We start from the raw sequence: 23,807 nt of genomic DNA, 5'->3' as shown, positions 1-23,807 counted from the left end.
GACCTCCTCAACCAAACACATGAGGTAGTAGCACATTGACATATAGAAAAGAGCATAGTTGGATCTCACAGAGCTGGGTTGTCTCAGCAATTAGGAAAAAGCCCAGGAAAACTGTTGCCTGGCTGCACACATCCATCCACTGGTTGTCATCTCAGATAGACCCTGGAGGCACAATGACACACCCTCTCATATCTCTAGCATGTACTCTACCTACACAAAGAATACGTCTGAAACATACCACATTCTCTTTAAGGATTTTTTTTATTACAAAGTATGTAAATACAGGCAACTGAGGTATATCCGTCTATCCTTCTACAGGTGAGATGGTTGTGTGTATATGTGTAGGAGGGAAAACATACACACAGAAAACATGGCAACATAAACAGGTGGCATTTTTGAGAAATGGTATGTTTTGAGTCCCATGACACATTGTGGACTGATCCTCCTTTCCCCTTAGATAGAGGATCTAAAAGGATGTGTTTCAAACCAGGACTTACCAAACAGCTTATCAGGCGCAACTATTACATCTGCTTCTCCCAGAAGGGAATAAAAGAGACAAAAACTTAACACTTAGTTACTTCTGTACCTTAAACACACCGTGATAATTCTGAACATCAACAAGGACAACATGTTTTGTTTCCCGTGTTTGTGTGTGAAAACAATTATAAAGAGCAGGAGAAAGAAGAGGTTATTTGTGGCACATTTTTAAGTCAGGAAAATATTTCAGACTTAAAAATCTTTGGCGTAAACAGTGTGTGTGTGTGTGGGGGGGACCCAGCTACAAACCTGACTTCCTCAGCCCCCCACACACACACACACAAAACAGCAGTAGCACCATGGTTCATGCAAGGCTTCATCAGTTTGTTGAAAAATGTAGTGGTTACATCCGGATAAAAAAACACACACATCAAAAAGACAAAAACACACACATACTGAACACCAGAGGAGGCTGGTGGAAGTACCTATAAGAGGACGGGCTCATTGTTATGGTTGGAATGGAATTCAAAGAAACAGAGTGAAACGCGCTGGTTCCATTGGTTTGGTACCATTCCATTGGTTTGGTACCATTCCATTGGTTCGGTACCATTCCATTGGTTCGGTACCATTCCATTGGTTCCATTGGTTCGGTACCATTCCATTGGTTCCATTGGTTCGGTACCATTCCATTGGTTCCATTGGTTCGGTACCATTCCATTGGTTCCATTGGTTCGGTACCAGTCCATTGGTTCGGTACCAGTCCATTGGTTCCATTGGTTCGGTACCAGTCCATTGGTTCCATTGGTTCGGTACCAGTCCATTGGTTCCATTGGTTCGGTACCAGTCCATTGGTTCCATTGGTTCGGTACCAGTCCATTGGTTCCATTGGTTCGGTACCAGTCCATTGGTTCCATTGGTTCGGTACCATTCCATTGGTTCCATTGGTTCGGTACCATTCCATTGGTTCCATTGGTTCGGTACCATTCCATTGGTTCCATTGGTTCGGTACCATTCCATTGGTTCCATTGGTTCGGTACCATTCCATTGGTTCGGTACCATTCCATTGGTTCCATTGGTTTGGTACCGTTCCATTGGTTTGGTACCATTTCATTGGTTCCATTGGTTTGGTACCATTCCATTGGTTCCATTGGTTTGGTACCATTCCATTGGTTCCATTGGTTTGGTACCATTCCATTGGTTCCATTGGTTTGGTACCATTCCATTGGTTCCATTGGTTTGGTACCATTCCATTGGTTCCATTGGTTTGGTACCATTCCATTGCTTCCATTGGTTCGGTACCATTCCATTGCTTCCATTTGTTTGGTACCATTCCATTGCTTCCATTCCAGCCACTGTAATGAGACCGTCCTGCTATAGCTCCTCCCACCAGCCTCCTCTGCTGGACAGAGCAGTTTGAATCAAGGTCACATTCTTGCTGTAAAATAAAAATAGCAATATGTTTGATGTATGTCATTTCCTGACCAGCTAAGTCGCCCAACTGTTTCCAAGGCAACAACGTAAGTGTTTGGTGCTTATAGACATAGTTGGCATCCATTTAGAGACATTAACATATACAGAAAAAACATGAAATTATTGTTATACTCATTGGTGTATATTCAGTAAAATAAAATGTGGTTGTCTTAAATATACAATCAAATAGAATCTCCCCCCCCCCCCCCAAGTGTGACTACTGATTACTGTCAATATATATTCATCTATAATGTATTGATTACACAGTATATTTTTGGTTTATATTGAGGCCCACCTCATAGTGTAAAACAAATAGCATTTTGGACAAACAGAGCTGCAGTTTAGAATAAGTGGATATTTGTCTGTTGTTCAAGATGCTCACATTAGTCTCACATTTTGTATACAACAACAACAACATTTTGTATACAACAACAACAAAAACATTTTGTCATGATTGAAATGCAGCGGGGGAAAAAAGTAGAATTGAAAAGTACATTTTCAAACACAAAAAAAAAAAGATTGAATTGACGTGACTGTATCCCGTGGAAAGCAGTGACCCTGCTGATCTGGTGAAGAGTCTGGGAGCTGGCTATGAACAGCACTCTGTAGTCCATTGAATATGTTTGTTCTGTACAGTCAGTGTAGCAGTCCTGGTCCACCCTGCAGGGAACATAGAACATACCCCTGTTCCAGACTAGTGCTCTAACAGTCAGGGGGAAAGGTGAGGTGGTTAGGAAGGGAAAGAGGACACAAGCCCACCTCTCACCCCCTACCAGCCTCAGGGTAGGCTAGTGTCAAGACTACAGTATCACCAGACTCGGCAGATACTGTCTGGCACCATGTAGCTGTTCTTGGGACAGTTGAAGGCCTTGGCAAACTCAGGGAAGTTCTGGAGGGACCCCAGGACCCTGAACAGGAAACAGGAAATGGTCATCAGTGGCCAGAATGACAAGGCAACCCCCACACCTGGTGTCCCAGGTCTAAATCACACTAAGGTAAACCAGAGAAATAAGGTAAACCAGAGACACGGAGGGCCACAAAGAGTTAATATGAGGAGAGATGGGGTTAGTGGAAGAGGAAGTGATACAGGAGAGGAATGAGAGATCGTACCTGAACTTCCCTGGACTGTGTACATCTACTTTGATGGAGTTGACAGCTTGTTGTGGCCTATGTGTTCCACACCACACCTGGAGGAAGAGACAGGAGTGTGATAGGGCGTGACATCCATCCCCTTATCCATCCATCCATCCATGCACTTATCCATCCATCCATGCACTTATCCATCCATCCATGCACTTATCCATCCATCCATGCACTTATCCATCCATCCATCTATGCACTTATCCATCCATCCATCCATCCCCTTGTCCATCCATCCATCCATCCACTTATCCATCCATCCATGCACTTATCCATCCATCCATGCACTTATCCATCCATCCATCCCCTTATCCATCCATCCATCCATGCACTTATCCATCCATCCATGCACTTATCCATCCATCCATCTATGCACTTATCCATACATCCATCCCCTTATCCATCCATCCATCCATCCATGCACTTATCCATCCATCCATGCACTTATCCATGCACTTATCCATCCATCCATGCACTTATCCATCCATCCATCCCCTTATCCATCCATCCATCCATCCATCCATCCATCCATCCATCCATCCATCCATCCATCCATGCACTTATCCATCCATCCATCCATCCATGCACTTATCCATCCATCCATCCATGCACTTATCCATCCATCCATCCATGCACTTATCCATCCATCCATCCATGCACTTATCCATCCATCCATCCATGCACTTATCCATCCATCCATCCATGCACTTATCCATCCATCCATGCACTTATCCATCCATCCATGCACTTATCCATCCATCCATGCACTTATCCATCCATCCATCCATGCCCCAATCCATCCATCCATGCACTTATCCATCCATCCATCCATGCCCCAATCCATCCATCCATCCATGCACTTATCCATCCATCCATCCATGCACTTATCCATCCATCCATCCATGCACTTATCCATCCATCCATCCATGCACTTATCCATCCATCAATCCATGCACTTATCCATCCATCCATGTACTTATCCATCCATCCATGCACTTATCCATCCATCCATGCACTTATCCATCCATCCATGCACTTATCCATCCATCCATCCATCCATGCACTTATCCATCCATCCATCCATGCACTTATCCATCCATCCATCCATGCACTTATCCATGCACTTATCCATCCATCCATGCACTTATCCATCCATCCATCCCCTTATCCATCCATCCATCCATGCACTTATCCATCCATCCATCCATGCACTTATCCATCCATCCATCCATGCACTTATCCATCCATCCATCCATGCACTTATCCATCCATCCATCCATGCACTTATCCATCCATCCATCCATGCACTTATCCATCCATCCATGCACTTATCCATCCATCCATGCACTTATCCATCCATCCATGCACTTATCCATCCATCCATCCCCTTATCCATCCATCCATCCCCTTATCCATCCATGCACTTATCCATCCATCCATCCATGCACTTATCCATCCATCCATGCACTTATCCATCCATCTATGCACTTATCCATCCATCTATGCACTTATCCATCCATCCATCTATGCACTTATCCATCCATCCATCTATGCACTTATCCATCCATCCATCCATCCATCCATCCATCCATCCATGCACTTATCCATCCATCCATGCACTTATCCATCCATCCATGCACTTATCCATCCATCCATCCCCCAATCCATCCATCCATCCATGCCCCAATCCATCCATCCATCTATGCACTTATCCATCCATCCATCCATCCATCCATCCATCCATCCATCCATCCATCCATGCACTTATCCATCCATCCATGCACTTATCCATCCATCCATGCACTTATCCATCCATCCATCCATGCCCCAATCCATCCATCCATCCATGCCCCAATCCATCCATCCATCCATCCATGCACTTATCCATCCATCCATGCACTTATCCATCCATGCACTTATCCATCCATCCATCCATGCACTTATCCATCCATGCACTTATCCATCCATCCATGCACTTATCCATCCATCCATGCACTTGTCCATCCATCCATCCATGCACTTGTCCATCCATCCATCCATGCACTTGTCCATCCATCCATCCATGCACTTGTCCATCCATCCATCCATGCACTTATCCATCCATCCATCCATCCATGCACTTATCCATCCATCCATCCATCCATCCATCCATCCATCCATCCATCCATCCATCCATCCATCCATCCATGCACTTATCCATCCATCCAGTCTGACCTGAGCGAAGTTGAGAAAGAAGAGTTGTTGATGGTTGAGATTTATTCCAGGCAGGAGAGGCTCATTCCCATTCTTCTCCACATAGTTCAGGTAGGCCTGAAAGCATAACACCACCACTTACATCCTCTCTGGCCTGAAATCATTCCGTCCTCTCTCTGGCCTGAAATCATTCCGTCCTCTCTCTGGCCTGAAATCATTCCGTCCTCTCTCTGGCCTGAAATCATTCCGTCCTCTCTCTGGCCTGAAATCATTCCGTCCTCTCTCTGGCCTGAAATCATTCCGTCCTCTCTCTGGCCTGAAATCATTCCGTCCTCTCTCTGGCCTGAAATCATTCCGTCCTCTCTCTGGCCTGAAATCATTCCGTCCTCTCTCTGGCCTGAAATCATTCCAACCCCACTTCCATCTGAGTATATAACAGAGACTTATTTTACACTCATCTTCCCTGAGCTTCCGCACATACAGTATTACTGGGTACAATAGGCCTGAAATCAAGTACCTATGTGTCAGGAAAGACACATAGGTACTTTATTATCCTTTAATACTTTACAAATACATTGCCTTCAGAAAGCATTCACACTCAACTTTTTCCAAAGTTTGTTGTGTTGCAAAGTGGGATTAAAATAGGGTTTTTTATCAACGGTCTACACAAAATACCCTGTGAAGTCAAAGTGGAAGAGAGAGAGAGGGGGCACCGTCTTACACCAGCTTCATGCACAAATTCATGTTGTTCCTGTGACCAGCGAAAGTGAAATATTCCTTGATATAAAAATAGACAACGAGTTGCTAATAATAATAAACGCAGGGCATCGATACACTTGGTTACTCATTCAGTGCAGCTGCAGTGGAAGTAGGGAGAAGCACATTTGATGTTTTATAATAGTGTTGAATAAAAACTGTTGACGGTGCGCATCTATCGTAAAGTAAAATCTAATAAACTATCTTAAAGTATTAAAGGCTATTGAAGAACCTGTCTATCTAATGTAAAGTATTAAAGCCCAATAAATTACCTGTCTATCTAATGTAAAGTATTAAAGGCTATTGAAGAACCTGTCTATCTAATGTAAAGTATTAAAGGCTATTGAAGTACCTGTCTATCTAATGTAAAGTATTAAAGGCTATTGAAGTACCTGTCTATCTAATGTAAAGTATTAAAGGCTATTGAAGAACCTGTCTATCTAATGTAAAGTATTAAAGCCCAATAAAGTACCTGTCTATCTAATGTAAAGTATTAAAGCCCAATAAAGTACCTGTCTATCTAACGTAAAGTATTAAAGGCTATTGAAGTACCTGTCTATATAACGTAAAGTATTAAAGCCCAATACAGTACCTGTCTATCTAATGTAAAGTATTAAAGGCTATTGAAGTACCTGTCTATCTAATGTAAAGTATTAAAGCCTATTGAAGTACCTGTCTATCTAATGTAAAGTATTAAAGGCTATTGAAGTACCTGTCTATCTAATGTAAAGTATTAAAGGCTATTGAAGTACCTGTCGATATAATGTAAAGTATTAAAGGCTATTGAAGAACCTGTATCTAATGTAAAGTATTAAAGCCCAATAAAGTACCTGTCTATCTAATGTAAAGTATTAAAGGCTATTGAAGTACCTGTCTATCTAATGTAAAGTATTAAAGGCTATTGAAGTACCTGTCTATCTAATGTAAAGTATTAAAGGCTATTGAAGTACCTGTCTATCTAATGTAAAGTATTAAAGGCTATTGAAGAACCTGTATCTAATGTAAAGTATTAAAGGCTATTGAAGTACCTGTCTATCTAATGTAAAGTATTAAAGGCTATTGAAGTACCTGTCGATATAATGTAAAGTATTAAAGGCTATTGAAGAACCTGTATCTAATGTAAAGTATTAAAGCCCAATAAAGTACCTGTCTATCTAATGTAAAGTATTAAAGCCCAATAAAGTACCTGTCTATCTAATGTAAAGTATTAAAGGCTATTGAAGTACCTGTCTATATAATGTAAAGTATTAAAGGCTATTGAAGTACCTGTCTATCTAATGTAAAGTATTAAAGGCTATTGAAGAACCTGTATCTAATGTAAAGTATTAAAGCCCAATAAAGTACCTGTCTATCTAATGTAAAGTATTAAAGGCTATTGAAGAACCTGTCTATCTAACGTAAAGTATTAAAGGCTATTGAAGTACCTGTCTATCTAATGTAAAGTATTAAAGGATATTGAAGTACCTGTCTATCTAATGAGCTAATGTAAAGTTTTAAAGGCTATTGAAGGAGCTGTCTATCTAATGTAAAGTATTAAAGGCTATTGAAGGAGCTGTCTATCTAATGTAAAGTATTAAAGGCTATTGAAGTACCTATCTACGTGCCTTCAGAAAGTATTCAAACTCCTTGATTTGTTTTCCACAGACTGTGTTTGTTCCCCTTGTGTAAAATGTTCGTCTTTCTGCATTCCTACCTGGTACGACTGGCGAATCCCGCCGTTGTCTGCAATGTTCTCTCCCAGAGTGTTATTTCCATTGAGCTGCTTACAGAAAACAAAAACATCAAGATCAATATAGTCAAACATTTGTTGTTGTTTTGGCTCTGTACTCCAGCACTTTGTTGTTGTTTTGGCTCTGTACTCCAACACTCTGTTGTTGTTGTTTTGGCTCTGTACTCCAACACTCTGTTGTTGTTGTTTTGGCTCTGTACTCCAACACTCTGTTGTTGTTGTTTTGGCTCTGTACTCCAACACTCTGTTGTTGTTGTTTTGGCTCTGTACTCCAGCACTTTGTTGTTGTTTTGGCTCTGTACTCCAACACTCTGTTGTTGTTGTTTTGGCTCTGTACTCCAACACTCTGTTGTTGTTGTTTTGGCTCTGTACTCCAGCACTTTGTTGTTGTTTTGGCTCTGTACTCCAGCACTCTGTTGTTGTTTTGGCTCTGTACTCCAGCACTCTGTTGTTGTTTTGGCTCTGTACTCCAGCACTCTGTTGTTGTTTTGGCTCTGTACTCCAGCACTCTTTGTTGTTTTGGCTCTGTACTCCAGCACTTTGTTGTTGTTTTGGCTCTGTACTCCAACACTTTGTTGTTGTTTTGGCTCTGTACTCCAACACTGTTGTTGTTTTGGCTCTGTACTCCAACACTCTGTTGTTGTTTTGGCTCTGTACTCCAACACTCTGTTGTTGTTTTGATTAAATGCAGCTCTGTATTTTCATCCAACACTCTGTTGTTGTTTTTTACATAGCTCTTTTACAGGACAAAAATGTCACAGCACTTTGTTGTTGTTGTTTTGGCTCTGTACTCCAGCACTTTGTTGTTGTTTTGGCTCTGTACTCCAACACTCTGTTGTTGTTTTGGCTCTGTACTCCAGCACTTTGTTGTTGTTGTTTTGGCTCTGTACTCCAGCACTCAATGAACAGCGAGTAGCAGCAAAATTGGGGGAGGGGGTCAAATGACCACCCAGACTATGCACATTGACTCGGTACCGGTACCCTCTGTATATAGCCTCGTTATTGTTATTTTATTGCGTGTTACTTTTTAACTTTAGATTATTTAGTAAAAATTGTCTTAACTCTACTTCATGAACTGCATTGTTGGTTAAGGGCTTGTAAGTAAGCATTTCATGGTACGGTTGTATTCGGCGCATGTGGCAAATACAATTTGATGTGAACCCAGTGCACATTTCCTGGGAAAGAGAGGAGAAAACAGATGCAGAGAAAAGGGACAGGAGAGGACAACATACATGCATTCCGTTGGCCAGGTCCCAGGAGAAGCTTCCATACTGGTCCACAATGCACTTGGACAGATTCACAAAGTTCTGGGTGGAGCTTGGCGTCCACCATTCCTTCAGGTCACCATCTTTATCGTAGTTACGACCTGGCAACCGGACAAACTGTTACAGACAGCTGACCAGCTAGTCCACATGTCATGAAACAACACTTTCAAATTGGTCTGTCAATTCTTATGAAGCTAAATTGTATGTGCAAATTGTATGTAAATTGTATGAAGCTAAATTGTATGTCTCTTACCGTTGTCATCGAACCCGTGAGTGATCTCATGTCCGATCACCATGCCGATACCTCCAAAATTCAGAGATTTGGTCTGGCCTTTACCGAAGAACGGAGGCTGGAGGATGCCTGCTGGAAACACTGAGAACATAGGAGGAGAGAGAAAGGAACTTGCATATCAGAAATGATGTGATGGGACAGTACAGGTGACAGAGATGGGAGAGACAGTAGAGGTGACAGTAGAGGTGATGGGAGGAGGCAGTAGAGGTGACATGACAGTAGAAATGATGGGAGGAGCCGGTAGAGGTGATGTGACAGTAGAGGAGACGGGAGGAGACAGTAGAGGTGATGGGAGGAGACAGTAGAGGTGATGTGACAGTGGAGGAGACGGGAGGAGACAGGTGATGGGACAGTAGAGGTGACAGAAATGGGAGAGACAGTAGAGGTGACAGTAGAGGTGACAGAAATGGGAGAGACAGTAGAGGTGACAGTAGAGGTGATGGGAGGAGGCAGTAGAGGTGATGTGACAGTAGAGGTGAAGTGACAGTAGAGGTGAAGTGACAGTAGAGGTGATGTGACAGTAGAGGTGATGTGACAGTAGAGGTGATGGGAGGAGAACGAGGCGACGGGAGGAGACAGTAGAGGAGACGGGAGGAGACAGTAGAGGTGACGGGAGGAGACAGTAGATGAGACGGGAGTAGACAGTAGATGAGACGGGAGTAGACAGTAGAGGTGATGTGATAGTAGAAGGAGACAGTAGAGGAGACGGGAGGAGACAGTAGAGGTGATGGGACAGTAGAGGTGACAGAAATGGGAGAGACAGTAGAGGTGACAGTAGAGGTGATGGGAGGAGAAGGTAGAGGTGAAGTGACAGTAGAGGTGATGTGACAGTAGAGGCGACGGGATGTGACAGTAGAGGCGACGGGAGGAGACAGTAGAGGCGACGGGAGGAGACAGTAGAGGCGACGGGAGGAGACAGTAGAGGCGACGGGAGGAGACAGTAGAGGTGACGGGGAGGAGACAGTAGATGAGACGGGAGTAGACAGTAGAGGTGATGTGATAGTAGAAGGAGACAGTAGAGGCGACGGGAGGAGACGGTAGAGGCGACGGGAGGAGACGGTAGAGGAGGCAGTAGAGGCGACGGGGAGAGACGGAGGAGACAGTAGAGGCGAGAGGACACGGGAGGAGACAGTAGAGGAGACGGGGTGAGGATAGTAGAAGGAGACAGGTGATGAGATGAGACAGATAGAGGAGACGGTAGAGGAGACAGTAGAGGAGACGGTAGAGGAGACGGTAGAGGAGACGGTAGAGGAGACGGTAGAGGACACGGGAGGAGACAGTAGAGGAGACAGTAGAGGTGATGTGATAGTAGAAGGAGACAGTAGAGGTGATGGGAGATGACGGTAGAGGCGACGGGAGATGACGGTAGAGGCGACGGGAGGAGACGGTAGAGGCGACGGGAGGAGACGGTAGAGGCGACGGGAGGAGACGGTAGAGGCGACGGGAGGAGACAGTAGAGGAGACGGTAGAGGACACGGGAGGAGACAGTAGAGGAGACGGGAGGAGACAGTAGAGGTGATGTGATAGTAGAAGGAGACAGTAGAGGTGATGGGAGGAGACGGTAGAGGACACGGGAGGAGACAGTAGAGGTGATGTGATAGTAGGAGACAGTAGAGGCGACGGGAGGAGACGGTAGAGGCGACGGGAGGTGACAGTAGAGGCGACGGGAGGTGACAGTAGAGGCGACGGGAGGTGACAGTAGAGGCGACGGGAGATGACAGTAGAGGCGACGGGAGATGACAGTAGAGGTGACAGAGGTGACGGGAGATGACAGAGGTGACGGGAGATGACAGAGGTGACGGGAGATGACAGTAGAGGTGACAGAGGTGACGGGAGATGACAGTAGAGGTGATGGTAGAGAGGACTCTGTTACCTATTTGGTTTTTGCTTGAAGAGTAGAAAGCATTGACAATGGCTGCTCCCGTTACCCATCTGGTGATGGGAAGATGTTTCACATTAATTATGAACTCTTCCATGAATTTTCAAACAGAAGTTAATAACTACTGTAATCTTAGCGTCGTGGCTGCTGTTTTAGCCAGCGCTGACAATGGGTTTTGGAAAGGGAGGATCTTACTCTTCTTTGTTGACTTTGACCCGTAGCTTCCTCAGACGTTTCTTCTGTACGTAGTTCAGGTTCTGAAGGATATTCTGAAAGTACTCCTCTGCACTGTAGCTCAACTAACACCAACACACAAACACATTGCTGTCAATGGCAAATATGATAGTTTGAACCCTGTGTCCACTGTATAACATCCACTGATGAAATGCATTACGATCTTTCAACACTCACATTTCTATACTCGTTATTCAGGTAGGTGTCATTCTTGATGTTGTTGGAGTAGCCAATCCGCTCTCGGATAGCTTGTGCCTATAGAGGATTGGAGAGTTTGAGGGTGATAATGACACAGAGTAGAAGAGACAGACAAGTAATACAGAGACAGGTAGAAGAGAGACAGACGGGTAATACAGAGACAGGTAGAAGAGAGACAGACGGGTAATACAGAGACGGGTAGAAGAGAGACAGACGGGTAATACAGAGACAGGTAGAAGAGAGAGACGGGTAATACAGAGACAGGTAGAAGAGAGAGACGGGTAATACAGAGACAGGTAGAAGAGAGACAGGTAGAAGAAACAGACGGGTAATACAGAGACAGGTAGAAGAGACAGACGGGTAATACAGAGACAGGTAGAAGAGAGACAGACAGGTAATACAGAGACGGGTAGAAGAGAGACAGGTAATACAGGTAATAGAGACAGGGTAGAAGAGAGAATACAGGTAGAAGAGACAGGCGGGTAATACAGAGACAGACGGGTAATACAGAGACGGGTAGAAGAGAGACAGACGGGTAATACAGAGACAGGTAGAAGAGAGACAGACAGGTAATACAGAGACGGGTAGAAGAGAGACAGGTAATACAGAGACGGGTAGAAGAGAGACAGGTAGAAGAGACAGACGGGTAATACAGAGACAGACGGGTAATACAGAGACGGGTAGAAGAGAGACAGGTAATACAGAGACGGGTAGAAGAGAGACAGGTAATACAGAGACGGGTAGAAGAGAGACAGGTAATACAGAGACGGGTAGAAGAGAGACAGGTAGAAGAGACAGACGGGTAATACAGAGACAGACGGGTAATACAGAGACGGGTAGAAGAGAGACAGGTAGAAGAGACAGACGGGTAATACAGAGACAGGTAGAAGAGAGACAGACGGGTAATACAGAGACAGGTAGAAGAGAGACAGACGGGTAATACAGAGACAGGTAGAAGAGAGACAGACGGGTAATACAGAGACGGGTAGAAGAGATACATACGGGTAATACAGAGACGGGTAGAAGAGAGACTGTTAGAAGAGACAGACGGGTAATACAGAGACAGGTAGAAGAGAGACAGACGGGTAATACAGAGACAGGTAGAAGAGAGACAGACGGGTAATACAGAGACGTAGAAGAGACAGACGGGTAATACAGAGACGGGTAGAAGAGAGACATACAGGTAATACAGAGACGGGTAGAAGAGAGACAGGTAGAAGAGAGAGACGGGTAATACAGAGACAGGTAGAAGAGAGACAGACGGGTAATACAGAGACAGGTAGAAGAGAGACAGACGGGTAATACAGAGAAGAGAGACAGGTAGAAGAGAGACAGACGGGTAATACAGAGACAGGTAGAAGAGAGACAGACGGGTAATACAGAGACAGGTAGAAGAGAGACAGACGGGTAATACAGAGACGGGTAGAAGAGAGACAGGTAGAAGAGACAGACGGGTAATACAGAGACGGGTAGAAGAGAGACAGGTAGAAGAGAGACAGACGGGTAATACAGAGACAGGTAGAAGAGAGACAGACGGGTAATACAGAGACAGGTAGAAGAGAGACAGACGGGTAATACAGAGACAGGTAGAAGAGAGACAGACGGGTAATACAGAGACGGGTAGAAGAGAGACAGGTAGAAGAGAGACAGACGGGTAATACAGAGACAGGTAGAAGAGAGACAGACGGGTAATACAGAGACAGGTAGAAGAGAGACAGACGGGTAATACAGAGACAGGTAGAAGAGAGACAGACGGGTAATACAGAGACAGGTAGAAGAGAGACAGACGGGTAATACAGAGACAGGTAGAAGAGAGACAGACGGGTAATACAGAGACAGGTAGAAGAGAGACAGACGGGTAATAGAGACAGGTAGAAGAGACAGACGGGTAATACAGAGACAGGTAGAAGAGAGACAGACGGGTAATACAGAGACAGGTAGAAGAGAGACAGACGGTAGAAGAATACAGAGACAGGTAGAAGAGAGACAGACGGGTAATACAGAGACAGGTAGAAGAGAGACAGACGGGTAGATACAGAATACAGAGACAGGTAGAAGAGAGACATACAGGTAATACAGAGACAGGTAGAAGAGAGACAGACGGGTAATACAGAGACAGGTAGAAGAGAGACAGACGGGTAATACAGAGACAGGTAGAAGAGAGACAGACGGGTAATACAGAGACAGGTAGAAGAGAGACAGACGGGTCATACAGAGACAGGTAGAAGAGAGACAGACGGGTCATACAGAGACAGGTAGAAGAGAGAGACAGGTCATACAGAGACAGGTAGAAGAGAGACAGACAGGTAATACAGAGACAGGTAGGAGAGAGACAGACAGGTCATACAGAGACAGGTAGAAGAGAGACATACAGGTAATACAGAGACAGGTAGAAGAGAGACAGACGGGTAATACAGAGACAGACAGGTAATACAGACAGGTAGATGAGAGACAGACAGGTAATACAGAGACAGGTGAAAAGATCCGCTCGAGGTCAACAGGTGGAAATCATCGGCAGGTGAGTCTCACCTTCTCCTCAGCAGCCTTCTTGGTCTCGACATCCATCCACCTTAGGTGGTCTAAGTTACTGATGAACACCTCGCGGATCACAGAGATCATCTCTTCCATCTAACACACACACACACACAGAGAGATCAGCATGTACTGATCATTTCACCAGTGGATCTCTGAAACAGAACGTGATAGATGTCTCCTTTCAGAATGTTAAAGAAAGAAATGCTTTAGAGTGAGCATTGAAATGTTATGGTTGTCATCTTGAGTTTAAAATAGCTGGGTATGTATGAGGGGGCTGACTGAACGTTTGATTGCTAATATGAGTGTTTGGATTATGATTTGTGTAAGAGTAAACTCAATGGTATGAGACCTTATTGTGTCAGCCAACAGGTGATCAGAACAGGCTTATGCATGTAAACACACACACACACACAGCGAATCATTCGGACATACAGGACAGTTAAGACACAGAAGAGGGGAAATAGGCAGTGTGGCACACATTTAAAAAGGGCAGCCATGCAATCAGATACCTATACACACAGGGGGTATTTAAAACACACACACTTATGTGACATGCCACATGTGGCCAGTGGCTCCAGGTGTTACAGTGGACAGGGGCTCCAGGTGTTACAGTGGACAGGGGCTCCAGGTGTTACAGTGGACAGGGGCTCCAGGTCTTAGTGGCTCCAGGTGTTACAGTGGCCAGGGGCTCCAGGTGTTACAGTGACCAGGGGCTCCAGGTGTTACAGTGGCTCCAGGTGTTACATTGGCTCCCGGCGTTACAGTGGGCAGTGGCTCCAGGTGTTACAGTGGACAGTGGCTCCAGGCTCCACAGTGGCTCCAGGTGTTACAGCGGCTCCAGGTGTTACAGTGGCTCCAGGTGTTACAGCGGGCAGTGGCTCCAGGTGTTACAGTGGCTCCAGGTGTTACAGGTGTTACAGTGGGCAGTGGCAGGTGGCAGTGGCTCCAGGTGTTACAGTGGCTCCAGGTGTTACAGTGGCTCCAGGTGTTACAGTGGCTCCAGGTGTTACAGTGGGCAGTGGCTCCAGGTGTTACAGTGGGCAATGGCTCCAGGTGTTACAGTGGGCAGTGGCTCCAGGTGTTACAGTGGCTCCAGGTGTTACAGTGGCTCCAGGTGCCACAGTGGCTCCAGGTGTCACAGTGGCTCCAGGTGTTAGTGGCTCCAGGTGTTAGTGGCTCCAGGTGTTAGTGGACAGTGGCTCCAGGCGTCACAGTGGCTCCAGGCGTCACAGTGGGCAGTGGCTCTAGGTGTTACAGTGGATCCAGGTGTCACAGTGGCTCCAGGTGTCACAGTGGCTCCAGGTGTTACAGTGGCTCCAGGTGTTACAGTGGCTCCAGGTGTTACAGTGGCTCCAGGTGTTACAGCGGGCAGTGGCTCCAGGTGTTACAGTGGACAGTGGCTCCAGGTGTTGCAGTGGGCAGTGGCTCCAGGTATTACAGTGGGCAGTGGCTCCAGGTGTTACAGTGGCTCCAGGTGTTAGTGGCTCCAGGCGTTAGTGGCTCCAGGCGTCACAGTGGCTCCAGGCGTCACAGTGGCTCCAGGCGTCACAGTGGCTCCAGGCGTCACAGTGGCTCCAGGCGTCACAGTGGCTCCAGGCGTCACAGTGGCTCCAGGCGTCACAGTGGCTCCAGGTGTTACAGTGGACAGTGGCTCCAGGTGTTACAGTGGACAGTGGCTACAGGTGTTACAGTGGACAGTGGCTACAGGTGTTACAGTGGACAGTGGCTACAGGTGTTACAGTGCACAGTGGCTACAGGTGTTAGTGGCTCCAGGTGTTACAGTGGCTCCAGGTGTTACAGTGGCTCCAGGTGTTACAGTGGCTCCAGGTGTCACAGTGGGCAGTGGCTCCAGGTGTTACAGTGGCTCAGGCGTCACAGTGGCTCAGGCGTCACAGTGGCTCCAGGCGTCACAGTGGCTCCAGGCGTCAGTGGGCAGTGGCTCTAGGTGTTACAGTGGATCCAGGTGTCACAGTGGCTCCAGGTGTTACAGTGGACAGTGGCTACAGGTGTTGCAGTGGCTCCAGGTGTAGCAGTGGCTCCAGGTGTTAGTGGCTCCAGGTGTCACAGTGGGCAGTGGCTCTAGGTGTTACAGTGACTCCAGGTGTCACAGTGGTTCCAGGCGTCACAGTGGCTCCAGGCGTCACAGTGGCTCCAGGTGTCACAGTGGGCAGTGGCTCTAGGTGTTACAGTGGACAGTGGCGGCAGGTGTTACAGTGGACAGTGGCTACAGGTGTTACAGTGGACAGTGGCTCCAGGTGTTACAGTGGCTCCAGGTGTCACAGTGGCTCCAGGTGTCACAGTGGCTCCAGGTGTCGCAGTGGCTCCAGGCGTCGCAGTGGCTCCAGGCGTCGCAGTGGCTCAGGCGTCGCAGTGGCTCCAGGCGTCGCAGTGGCTCCAGGTGTTACAGTGGGCAGTGGCTCTAGGTGTTACAGTGACTCCAGGTGTCACAGTGACTCCAGGTGTTACAGTGGCTCCAGGTGTTACAGTGGGCAGTGGCTCTAGGTGTTACAGTGGCTCCAGGTGTTACAGTGGCTCCAGGTGTTACAGTGGCTCCAGGTGTTGCAGTGGCTCCAGGTGTTACAGCGGCCAGTGGCTCCAGGTGTTACAGTGGACAGTGGCTCCAGGTGTTACAGTGGCCAGTGGCTCCAGGTGTTACAGTGGCCAGTGGCTCCAGGTGTTACAGTGGACAGTGGCTCCAGGTGTTACAGTGGACAGTGGCTCCAGGTGTTAGTGGACAGTGGCTCCAGGTGTCACAGTGGACAGTGGCTCCAGGTGTCACAGTGGACAGTGGCTCCATGTGTTACAGTGGACAGTGGCTCCAGGTGTTACAGTGGACAGTGGCTCCAGGTGTTACAGTGGACAGTGGCTCCAGGTGTTACAGTGGACAGTGGCTCCAGGTGTTACAGTGGACAGTGGCTCCAGGTGTTACAGTGGACAGTGGCTCCAGGTGTTACAGTGGACAGTGGCTCCAGGTGTTACAGTGGACAGTGGCTCTAGGTGTTACAGTGGACAGTGGCTCCAGGTGTTACAGTGGACAGTGGCTCCAGGTGTTACAGTGGACAGTGGCTCCAGGTGTTACAGTGGACAGTGGCTCCAGGTGTTACAGTGGACAGTGGCTCCACGTGTTACAGTGGACAGTGGCTCCAGGTGTTAGTGGACAGTGGCTCCAGGTGTTACAGTGGACAGTGGATCTAGGTGTTACAGTGGACAGTGGCTACAGGTGTTAGTGGACAGTGGCTCCAGGTGTTACAGTGGATCTAGGTGTTACAGTGGACAGTGGCTCCAGGTGTTACAGTGGACAGTGGCTCCAGGTGTTACAGTGGACAGTGGCTCCAGGTGTTACAGTGGACAGTGGCTCCAGGTGTTACAGTGGACAGTGGCTCCAGGTGTTACAGTGGACAGTGGCTCAGGTGTTACAGTGGACAGTGGCTACAGGTGTTACAGTGGACAGTGGCTACAGGTGTTACAGTGGACAGTGGCTACAGGTGTTACAGTGGCTACAGGTGTTACAGTGGACAGTGGCTCCAGGTGTTAGTGGACAGTGGCTCCAGGTGTTAGTGGACAGGGGCTCCAGGTGTTACAGTGGACAGTGGATCTAGGTGTTACAGTGGCTCCAGGTGTTAGTGGGCAGTGTGTGAGGAGCTCAGCACCAGAACAGATGAGTAATATCCACTGCTCAGCACACACACACACACTACCCCACTGCTGCTGTGTCGTAAAACATACAGGGCTGTGGGGTACACACACACACACACTCCCCCCACCCCCTCGTTAACCTCACCAGTTCTTTGCTCTCCCCAGAGAAGGCCTCTTCTACGTACAGCCTTCCAACAGCGTTGTCCATATTGTTGTTGACGTAGATGGCACACTGCCGCCACACCGCCGCCTCCGACGTGGTACCGTACAACGCCTGCAGGGGGACAACGCAGCATGGCTATCTCAAGGCCATCAGACTGTTAAACAGCCACCACTAACATTGAGTGGCTGCTGCCAACACACTGACTCAACTCCAGCTACTTTAATAATGGGAATTGATGGGAAATGATGTAAAATATATCACTAGCCACTTTAAACAATGCTACCTAATATAATGTTTACATACCCTACATTATTCATCTCATATGTATACGTATATACTGTACTCTATATCATCTACTGCATCCTTATGTAATACATGTATCACTAGCCACTTTAACTATGCCACTTTGTTTACATATTCATCTCATATGTATATACTGTACTCGATACCACCTACTGTATCTTGCCTATGCTGCTCTGTACCATCACTCATTCATATATCTTTATGTACATATTCTTTATCCCCTTACACAGTAGTTTTGGAATTGTTAGTTAGATTACTTGTTGGTTATTACTGCATTGTCGGAACTAGAAGCACAAGCATTTCGCTACACTCGCATTAACATCTGCTAACCATGTGTATGTGACAAATAAAATTTGATTTGATGACATCACACACACAGAGAGATAGTGAAATGTAGGAAGAGATGACGGCGTAGAGAGAAAGGCGGGAGGGGAGAGTAAAAGGAGGAGATGGTGTGTCTGTACCTTGCGGAAGGCTTTCCTGGTGTCTCTGTACTGTCTGCTCAAACCCACCACCATGTTCATGACAAAACGCCACACCATGTAATTCTGCAGGTCTCTGGAAACAACAACATGGATGTACTACACCAGCAACTAGCTACAATGCACTAGACTAGAATGTTTGAATAACTGATGCTTATCATCAATTTACAATTCTGTGGCTGAGTCAATGTGCCCACCTCAGTGTAATTGGCTAGGGCAAGGCTGAAGTCAATGTGCTCACCTCAGTGTAATTGGCTAGGACAAGGCTAAGTCAATGTGCCCACCTCAGTGTAATTGGCTAGGACAAGGCTGAGTCAATGTGCCCACCTCAGTGTAATTGGCTAGGACAAGGCTGAGTCAATGTGCCCACCTCAGTGTAATTGGCTAGGACAAGGCTGAGTCAATGTGCCCACCTCAGTGTAATTGGCTAGGACAAGGCTGAGTCAATGTGCTCACCTCTTGGTGTACTTGGCCAGGACAGGGTTGAGTCGTCTGAAGTAGTTAGGTGCGTAGTTGATGACACTCTCCGTGTCATGCACAGTGATGCCGACCGTCCCCATGATCTTCCTGGTGAAGTAACTCCAGTCAAACACCTGAGAGGAGGGGGTTCATCATCAGACATAGTTAACAGAGCAGAAAACTCATGCACACATCCACAGTCTCTTACTTGTGTGTCGACCTCCAGGCTGAAGTTAGCATTGAGAACACCCAGCTCCATGTTGTTGTAGAGTAGAACTGGGTTGTTACGGTCCTCTGGAGTATCAGTGGCCTGTTGATAAACCGTATGTTAATCAACAACAGGCATCATAAAGGCCCGTCTGTCAATAAACACACCGCAGTGTAGGTCCAGACACACCTCCAACAAACAGCATTTTGAGGCCAAGGGGTGTAAATAAAAATGCTGGTTCTATTGTAAAAGGCAGCAGTGTAGCACTGAGCAATGGGACCTGTTGATCTGTTACAAATCTGTTTAGAAAGAGCACATGGGCTCAGGGCTTGGGTACCAACTGGTAAGAACCAGCAGCACCTGGGTACCACACCAACTGGTAAGAACCAGCAGCACCTGGTAAGAACCAGCAGCACCTGGGTACCACACCAACTGGTAAGAACCAGCAGCACCTGGGTACCACACCAACTGGTAAGAACCAGCAGCACCTGGGTACCACACCAACTGGTAAGAACCAGCAGCACCTGGGTACCACACCAACTGGTAAGAACCAGCAGCACCTGGGTACCACACCAACTGGTAAGAACCAGAGCTGTAAAACGTATATTGGTTCAGAACTTGTGAAAGAGCACAGTTTGAAAGATATGGCAAATAGAAAAACCGGATGGACATCAGAAATAGATGGGAGAGGATGAGGAAGGACAGGAGTAAACACTAACAAAATACAACTATTGGAAAATAGACTGTCCATAAAATGTATATAGTATGTATAAGCAGGATGTAGAGGCCTCAGTGTTGTTGTCCATTAGTTTACTCCGTTTAGGGGTGGCAGGGATAGAAGGTCAAATAGGAAAATATATTTTTTAAAGATATGCATGCATGCATGTATGTATGTATGCGTGTATGCGTGTATGCGTGTATGCATGTATGCATGTATGTATGTACAGTTGAAGTCGGAAGTTTACATACACCTTATCCAAATACATTTAAACTCAGTTTCACAATTTCTGACATTTAATCCTAGTAAACATTCCCTGTCTTAGGTCAGTTAGGATCACCACTATTTTAAGAATGTGAAATGTCAGATAAATAGTAGAGTATGATTTATTTCAGCTTTTATTTATTTCTTCACATTCCCAGTGGGTCAGAAGTTTACATACACTCAATTAGTATTTAGTAGCATTGCCTTAAATTGTTTTACTTGGGTCAAACGTTTTGGGTGGCCTTCCACAAGCGTCCCACAATAAGTTGGGTGAATTTTGGCCCATTCCTCCTGACAGAGCAGGTGTAACTGAGTCAGGTTTGTAGGCCTCCTTGCTCGCACATGCTTTTTCAGTTCTGCCCACAAATGTTCTATAGGATTGAGGTCAGGGCTTTGTGATGGCCACTCGAATACCTTGACTTTGTTGTCCTTAAGCCATTTTGACACAACTTTGGAAGTATGCTTGGGGTCGTTGTCCATTTGGAAGACCCATTTGGAAGTATGCTTGGGGTCGTTGTCCATTTGGAAGACCCATTTGCGACCAACCTTTAACTTCCTGACTGATGTCTTGAGATGTTGCTTCAATATATCCACCTAATTGTCTCTCCTCAAGATGCCATCTATTTTGTGAAGTGCACCAGCCACTCCTGCAGCCCCTCCTCCACCCCGTGCTTCATGGTTGGGATGGTGTTCTGCGGCTTGCAAAGAATACTCCTTTCTCCTCCAAACATAACGATGGTCATTATGGCCAAACAGTTCTATTTTTGTTTCATCAGACCAGAGGACATTTCTCCAAAAAGTACGATCTTTGTCCCCATGTGCAGTTGCAAACTGTAGTCTGGCTTTTTTATGGCGGTTTTTGAGCAGTGGCTTCTTCCTTGCAGAGCGGCCTTTCAGGTTATGTTGATATAGGACTTGTTTTACTGTGGATATAGATACTTTTGTACCTGTTTCCTCCAGCATCTTCACAAGGTCCTTTGCTGTTGTTCTGGGATTGATTTGCACTTTTCACACCAAAGTACGTTCATCTCAAGGAGACAGAACGCGTCTCCTTCCTGAGCGGTATGATGGCTGCGTGGTCCCATGGTGTTTATACTTGCGTACTATTGTTTTTACAGATGAATGTGGTACCTTCAGGCATTTGGAAATTTCTCCCAAGGATGAACCAGACTTGTGGAGGTCAACATTTTTTTTTCTGAGGTCTGGGCTGATTTCTTTTGATTTTCCCATGATATCAAGCAAAGAGGCACTGAGCTTGAAGGTATGCCTTGAAATACATCCACAGGTACACCTCCAATTGACTCAAATTATGTCAATTAGCCTATCAGAAGCTTCTAAAGCCATGACATCGTTTTCTGGAATTTTCCAAGCTGTTTAAAGGCACAGTCAACTTAGTGTATGTAAACGTCTGACCCACTGAATTATAAGTGAAATAATCTGCCTAAACATTTTTTGTAAAAATTACTTGTGTCATGCACAAAGTAGATGTCCTAACCGACTTGCCAAAAATATAGTTTGTTAACAAGAAATGTGTGGAGTGGTAGAAAAATGAGTTTGAATGACTCCAACCTCAGTGTATGTAAACTAGTTTGAATGACTCCAACCTCAGTGTATGTAAACTAGTTTGAATGACTCCAACCTCAGTGTATGTAAACTAGTTTGAATGACTCCAACCTCAGTGTATGTAAACTAGTTTGAATGACTCCAACCTCAGTGTATGTAAACTAGTTTGAATGACTCCAACCTCAGTGTATGTAAACTTCCGACTTCAACTGTATACCACCGGTCAAAAGTTTTAGAACACCTACTCATTCAATGGTTTTTCTTTATTTGTACTATTTTCTACATTGTAGAATAATAGTGAAGACATCAAAACTATGAAATAACACATATGGGAAACATGTAGTAACCAAGAAAAGTGTTCTTTAAAATCAACAGTTTTCAGCTGTGCTAACATGATTGCAAAAGCGTTTTCAAATGATCAATTAGCTTGTTGCTGATAATGGGCCTCTGTAGATAGTCTTTATTTTTTAAATCAGCCGTTTCCAGCTATAATAGTCATGTACAACATTAACAATGTCTACACTGTATTTCTGATCAATTTGATGTTTTTTTAATTGACAAAATAAAAAGTGCTTTTCTTTCAAAAACAAGGAAATGTCTAAGTGACTTCTGAACGGTAGTATATATACTATAAATCAGCTGTGTTTGCCAGGGTTAGAAAAAGGTACCAGACTTCTGAACGGTAGTATATATACTATAAATCAGCTGTGTTTTCTAGGGTTAGAAAAAGGTACCAGACTTCTGAACGGTAGTATATATACTATAAATCAGCTGTGTTTTCTAGGGTTAGAAAAAGGTACCAGACTTCTGAACGGTAGTATATATACTATAAATCAGCTGTGTTTTCTAGGGTTAGAAAAAGGTACCAGACTTCTGAACGGTAGTATATATACTATAAATCAGCTGTGTTTGCCAGGGTTAGAAAAAGGTGACACCAAATCAGGCCCTCGAGGACTGGAGTTTCCCTCCCCCTGATCTAGAGGACCACCATTATCTCTCACTCATCTTCACAGTCATTTGTTACAACACAACAGCAGCTCATAAGTAAAGCAGGTGTTTCCTAGAACAGCGGAGTGGAACTTACATTGGCGATGTCCTTCTCCAGCTCAATGACCCTGGTGACCTCCTCTCTGATCTGGGTCTCGTTGACCACCAGGCTGCGGTCGGTGCGGATAAGCTTGGCTAAGTCTATCATGAACTGTTTGTATGCTCTACATGGCTGGGAGGACACACACAAACACGCCTTAAAAACACGTATTGTAGTATCAACAGAAAGGAAAAGCAGTCATAAGTAGTTGGGTAGCTAAGGAAGAATGAGAGATACTGTATTCACGTCACTGTAACTACAATGAGAGATAGTGTATTCACGTCACTGTAACTACAATGAGAGATAGTGTATTCACGTCACTGTAACTACAATGAGAGATACTGTATTCACGTCACTGTAACTACAATGAGAGATACTGTATTCACGTCACTGTAACTACAATGAGAGATACTGTATTCACGTCACTGTAACTACAATGAGAGATACTGTATTCACGTCACTGTAACTACAATGAGAGATACTGTATTCACGTCACTGTACCTACAATGAGAGATACTGTATTCACGTCACTGTACCTACAATGAGAGATACTGTATTCACATCACTGTAACTACGATGAGATACTGTATTCACATCACTGTAACTACGATGAGATACTGTATTCACATCACTGTAACTACGATGAGATACTGTATTCACCTCACTGTACCTACAATGAGAGATACTGTATTCACATCACTGTACCTACAATGAGAGATACTGTATTCACATCACTGTACCTACAATGAGAGATAC

The 23,807-nt window shown here is 45.5% G+C and overlaps 1 protein-coding gene across 9 annotated transcripts in view; it reads right to left on the bottom strand.

Moving 5' to 3' along the window:
* Positions 1–1,561: 1,561 nt before the first annotated feature.
* LOC115137733 (neprilysin-like) overlaps positions 1,562–23,807 on the bottom strand; it is an 86,049-nt gene continuing 63,803 nt past the window's right edge. For 6 of the 9 annotated variants that reach the window (XM_065024217.1, XM_065024220.1, XM_065024216.1 and 3 more), the window contains 15 exons: positions 23,049–23,183; positions 19,420–19,521; positions 19,209–19,345; positions 18,735–18,828; positions 17,950–18,078; positions 14,163–14,261; positions 11,613–11,690; positions 11,397–11,500; positions 11,196–11,254; positions 9,284–9,403; positions 8,998–9,131; positions 7,730–7,798; positions 5,302–5,397; positions 3,058–3,134; positions 1,562–2,855 (listed from right to left, as the gene is read on the bottom strand). In XM_065024217.1, coding sequence (XP_064880289.1) covers positions 2,756–2,855; positions 3,058–3,134; positions 5,302–5,397; positions 7,730–7,798; positions 8,998–9,131; positions 9,284–9,403; positions 11,196–11,254; positions 11,397–11,500; positions 11,613–11,690; positions 14,163–14,261; positions 17,950–18,078; positions 18,735–18,828; positions 19,209–19,345; positions 19,420–19,521; positions 23,049–23,183 — 1,533 coding nt within the window. In that variant the 3' untranslated portion in view covers positions 1,562–2,755. The other 3 variants (XM_065024218.1, XM_065024223.1, XM_065024224.1) reach the window with 3 other exon arrangements.

This window comes from Oncorhynchus nerka, linkage group LG11 (assembly GCF_034236695.1).
Source record: "Oncorhynchus nerka isolate Pitt River linkage group LG11, Oner_Uvic_2.0, whole genome shotgun sequence".
Lineage (NCBI taxonomy): Eukaryota > Metazoa > Chordata > Actinopteri > Salmoniformes > Salmonidae > Oncorhynchus > Oncorhynchus nerka.
This window is presented reverse-complemented; position numbering and strand designations above follow the sequence as displayed.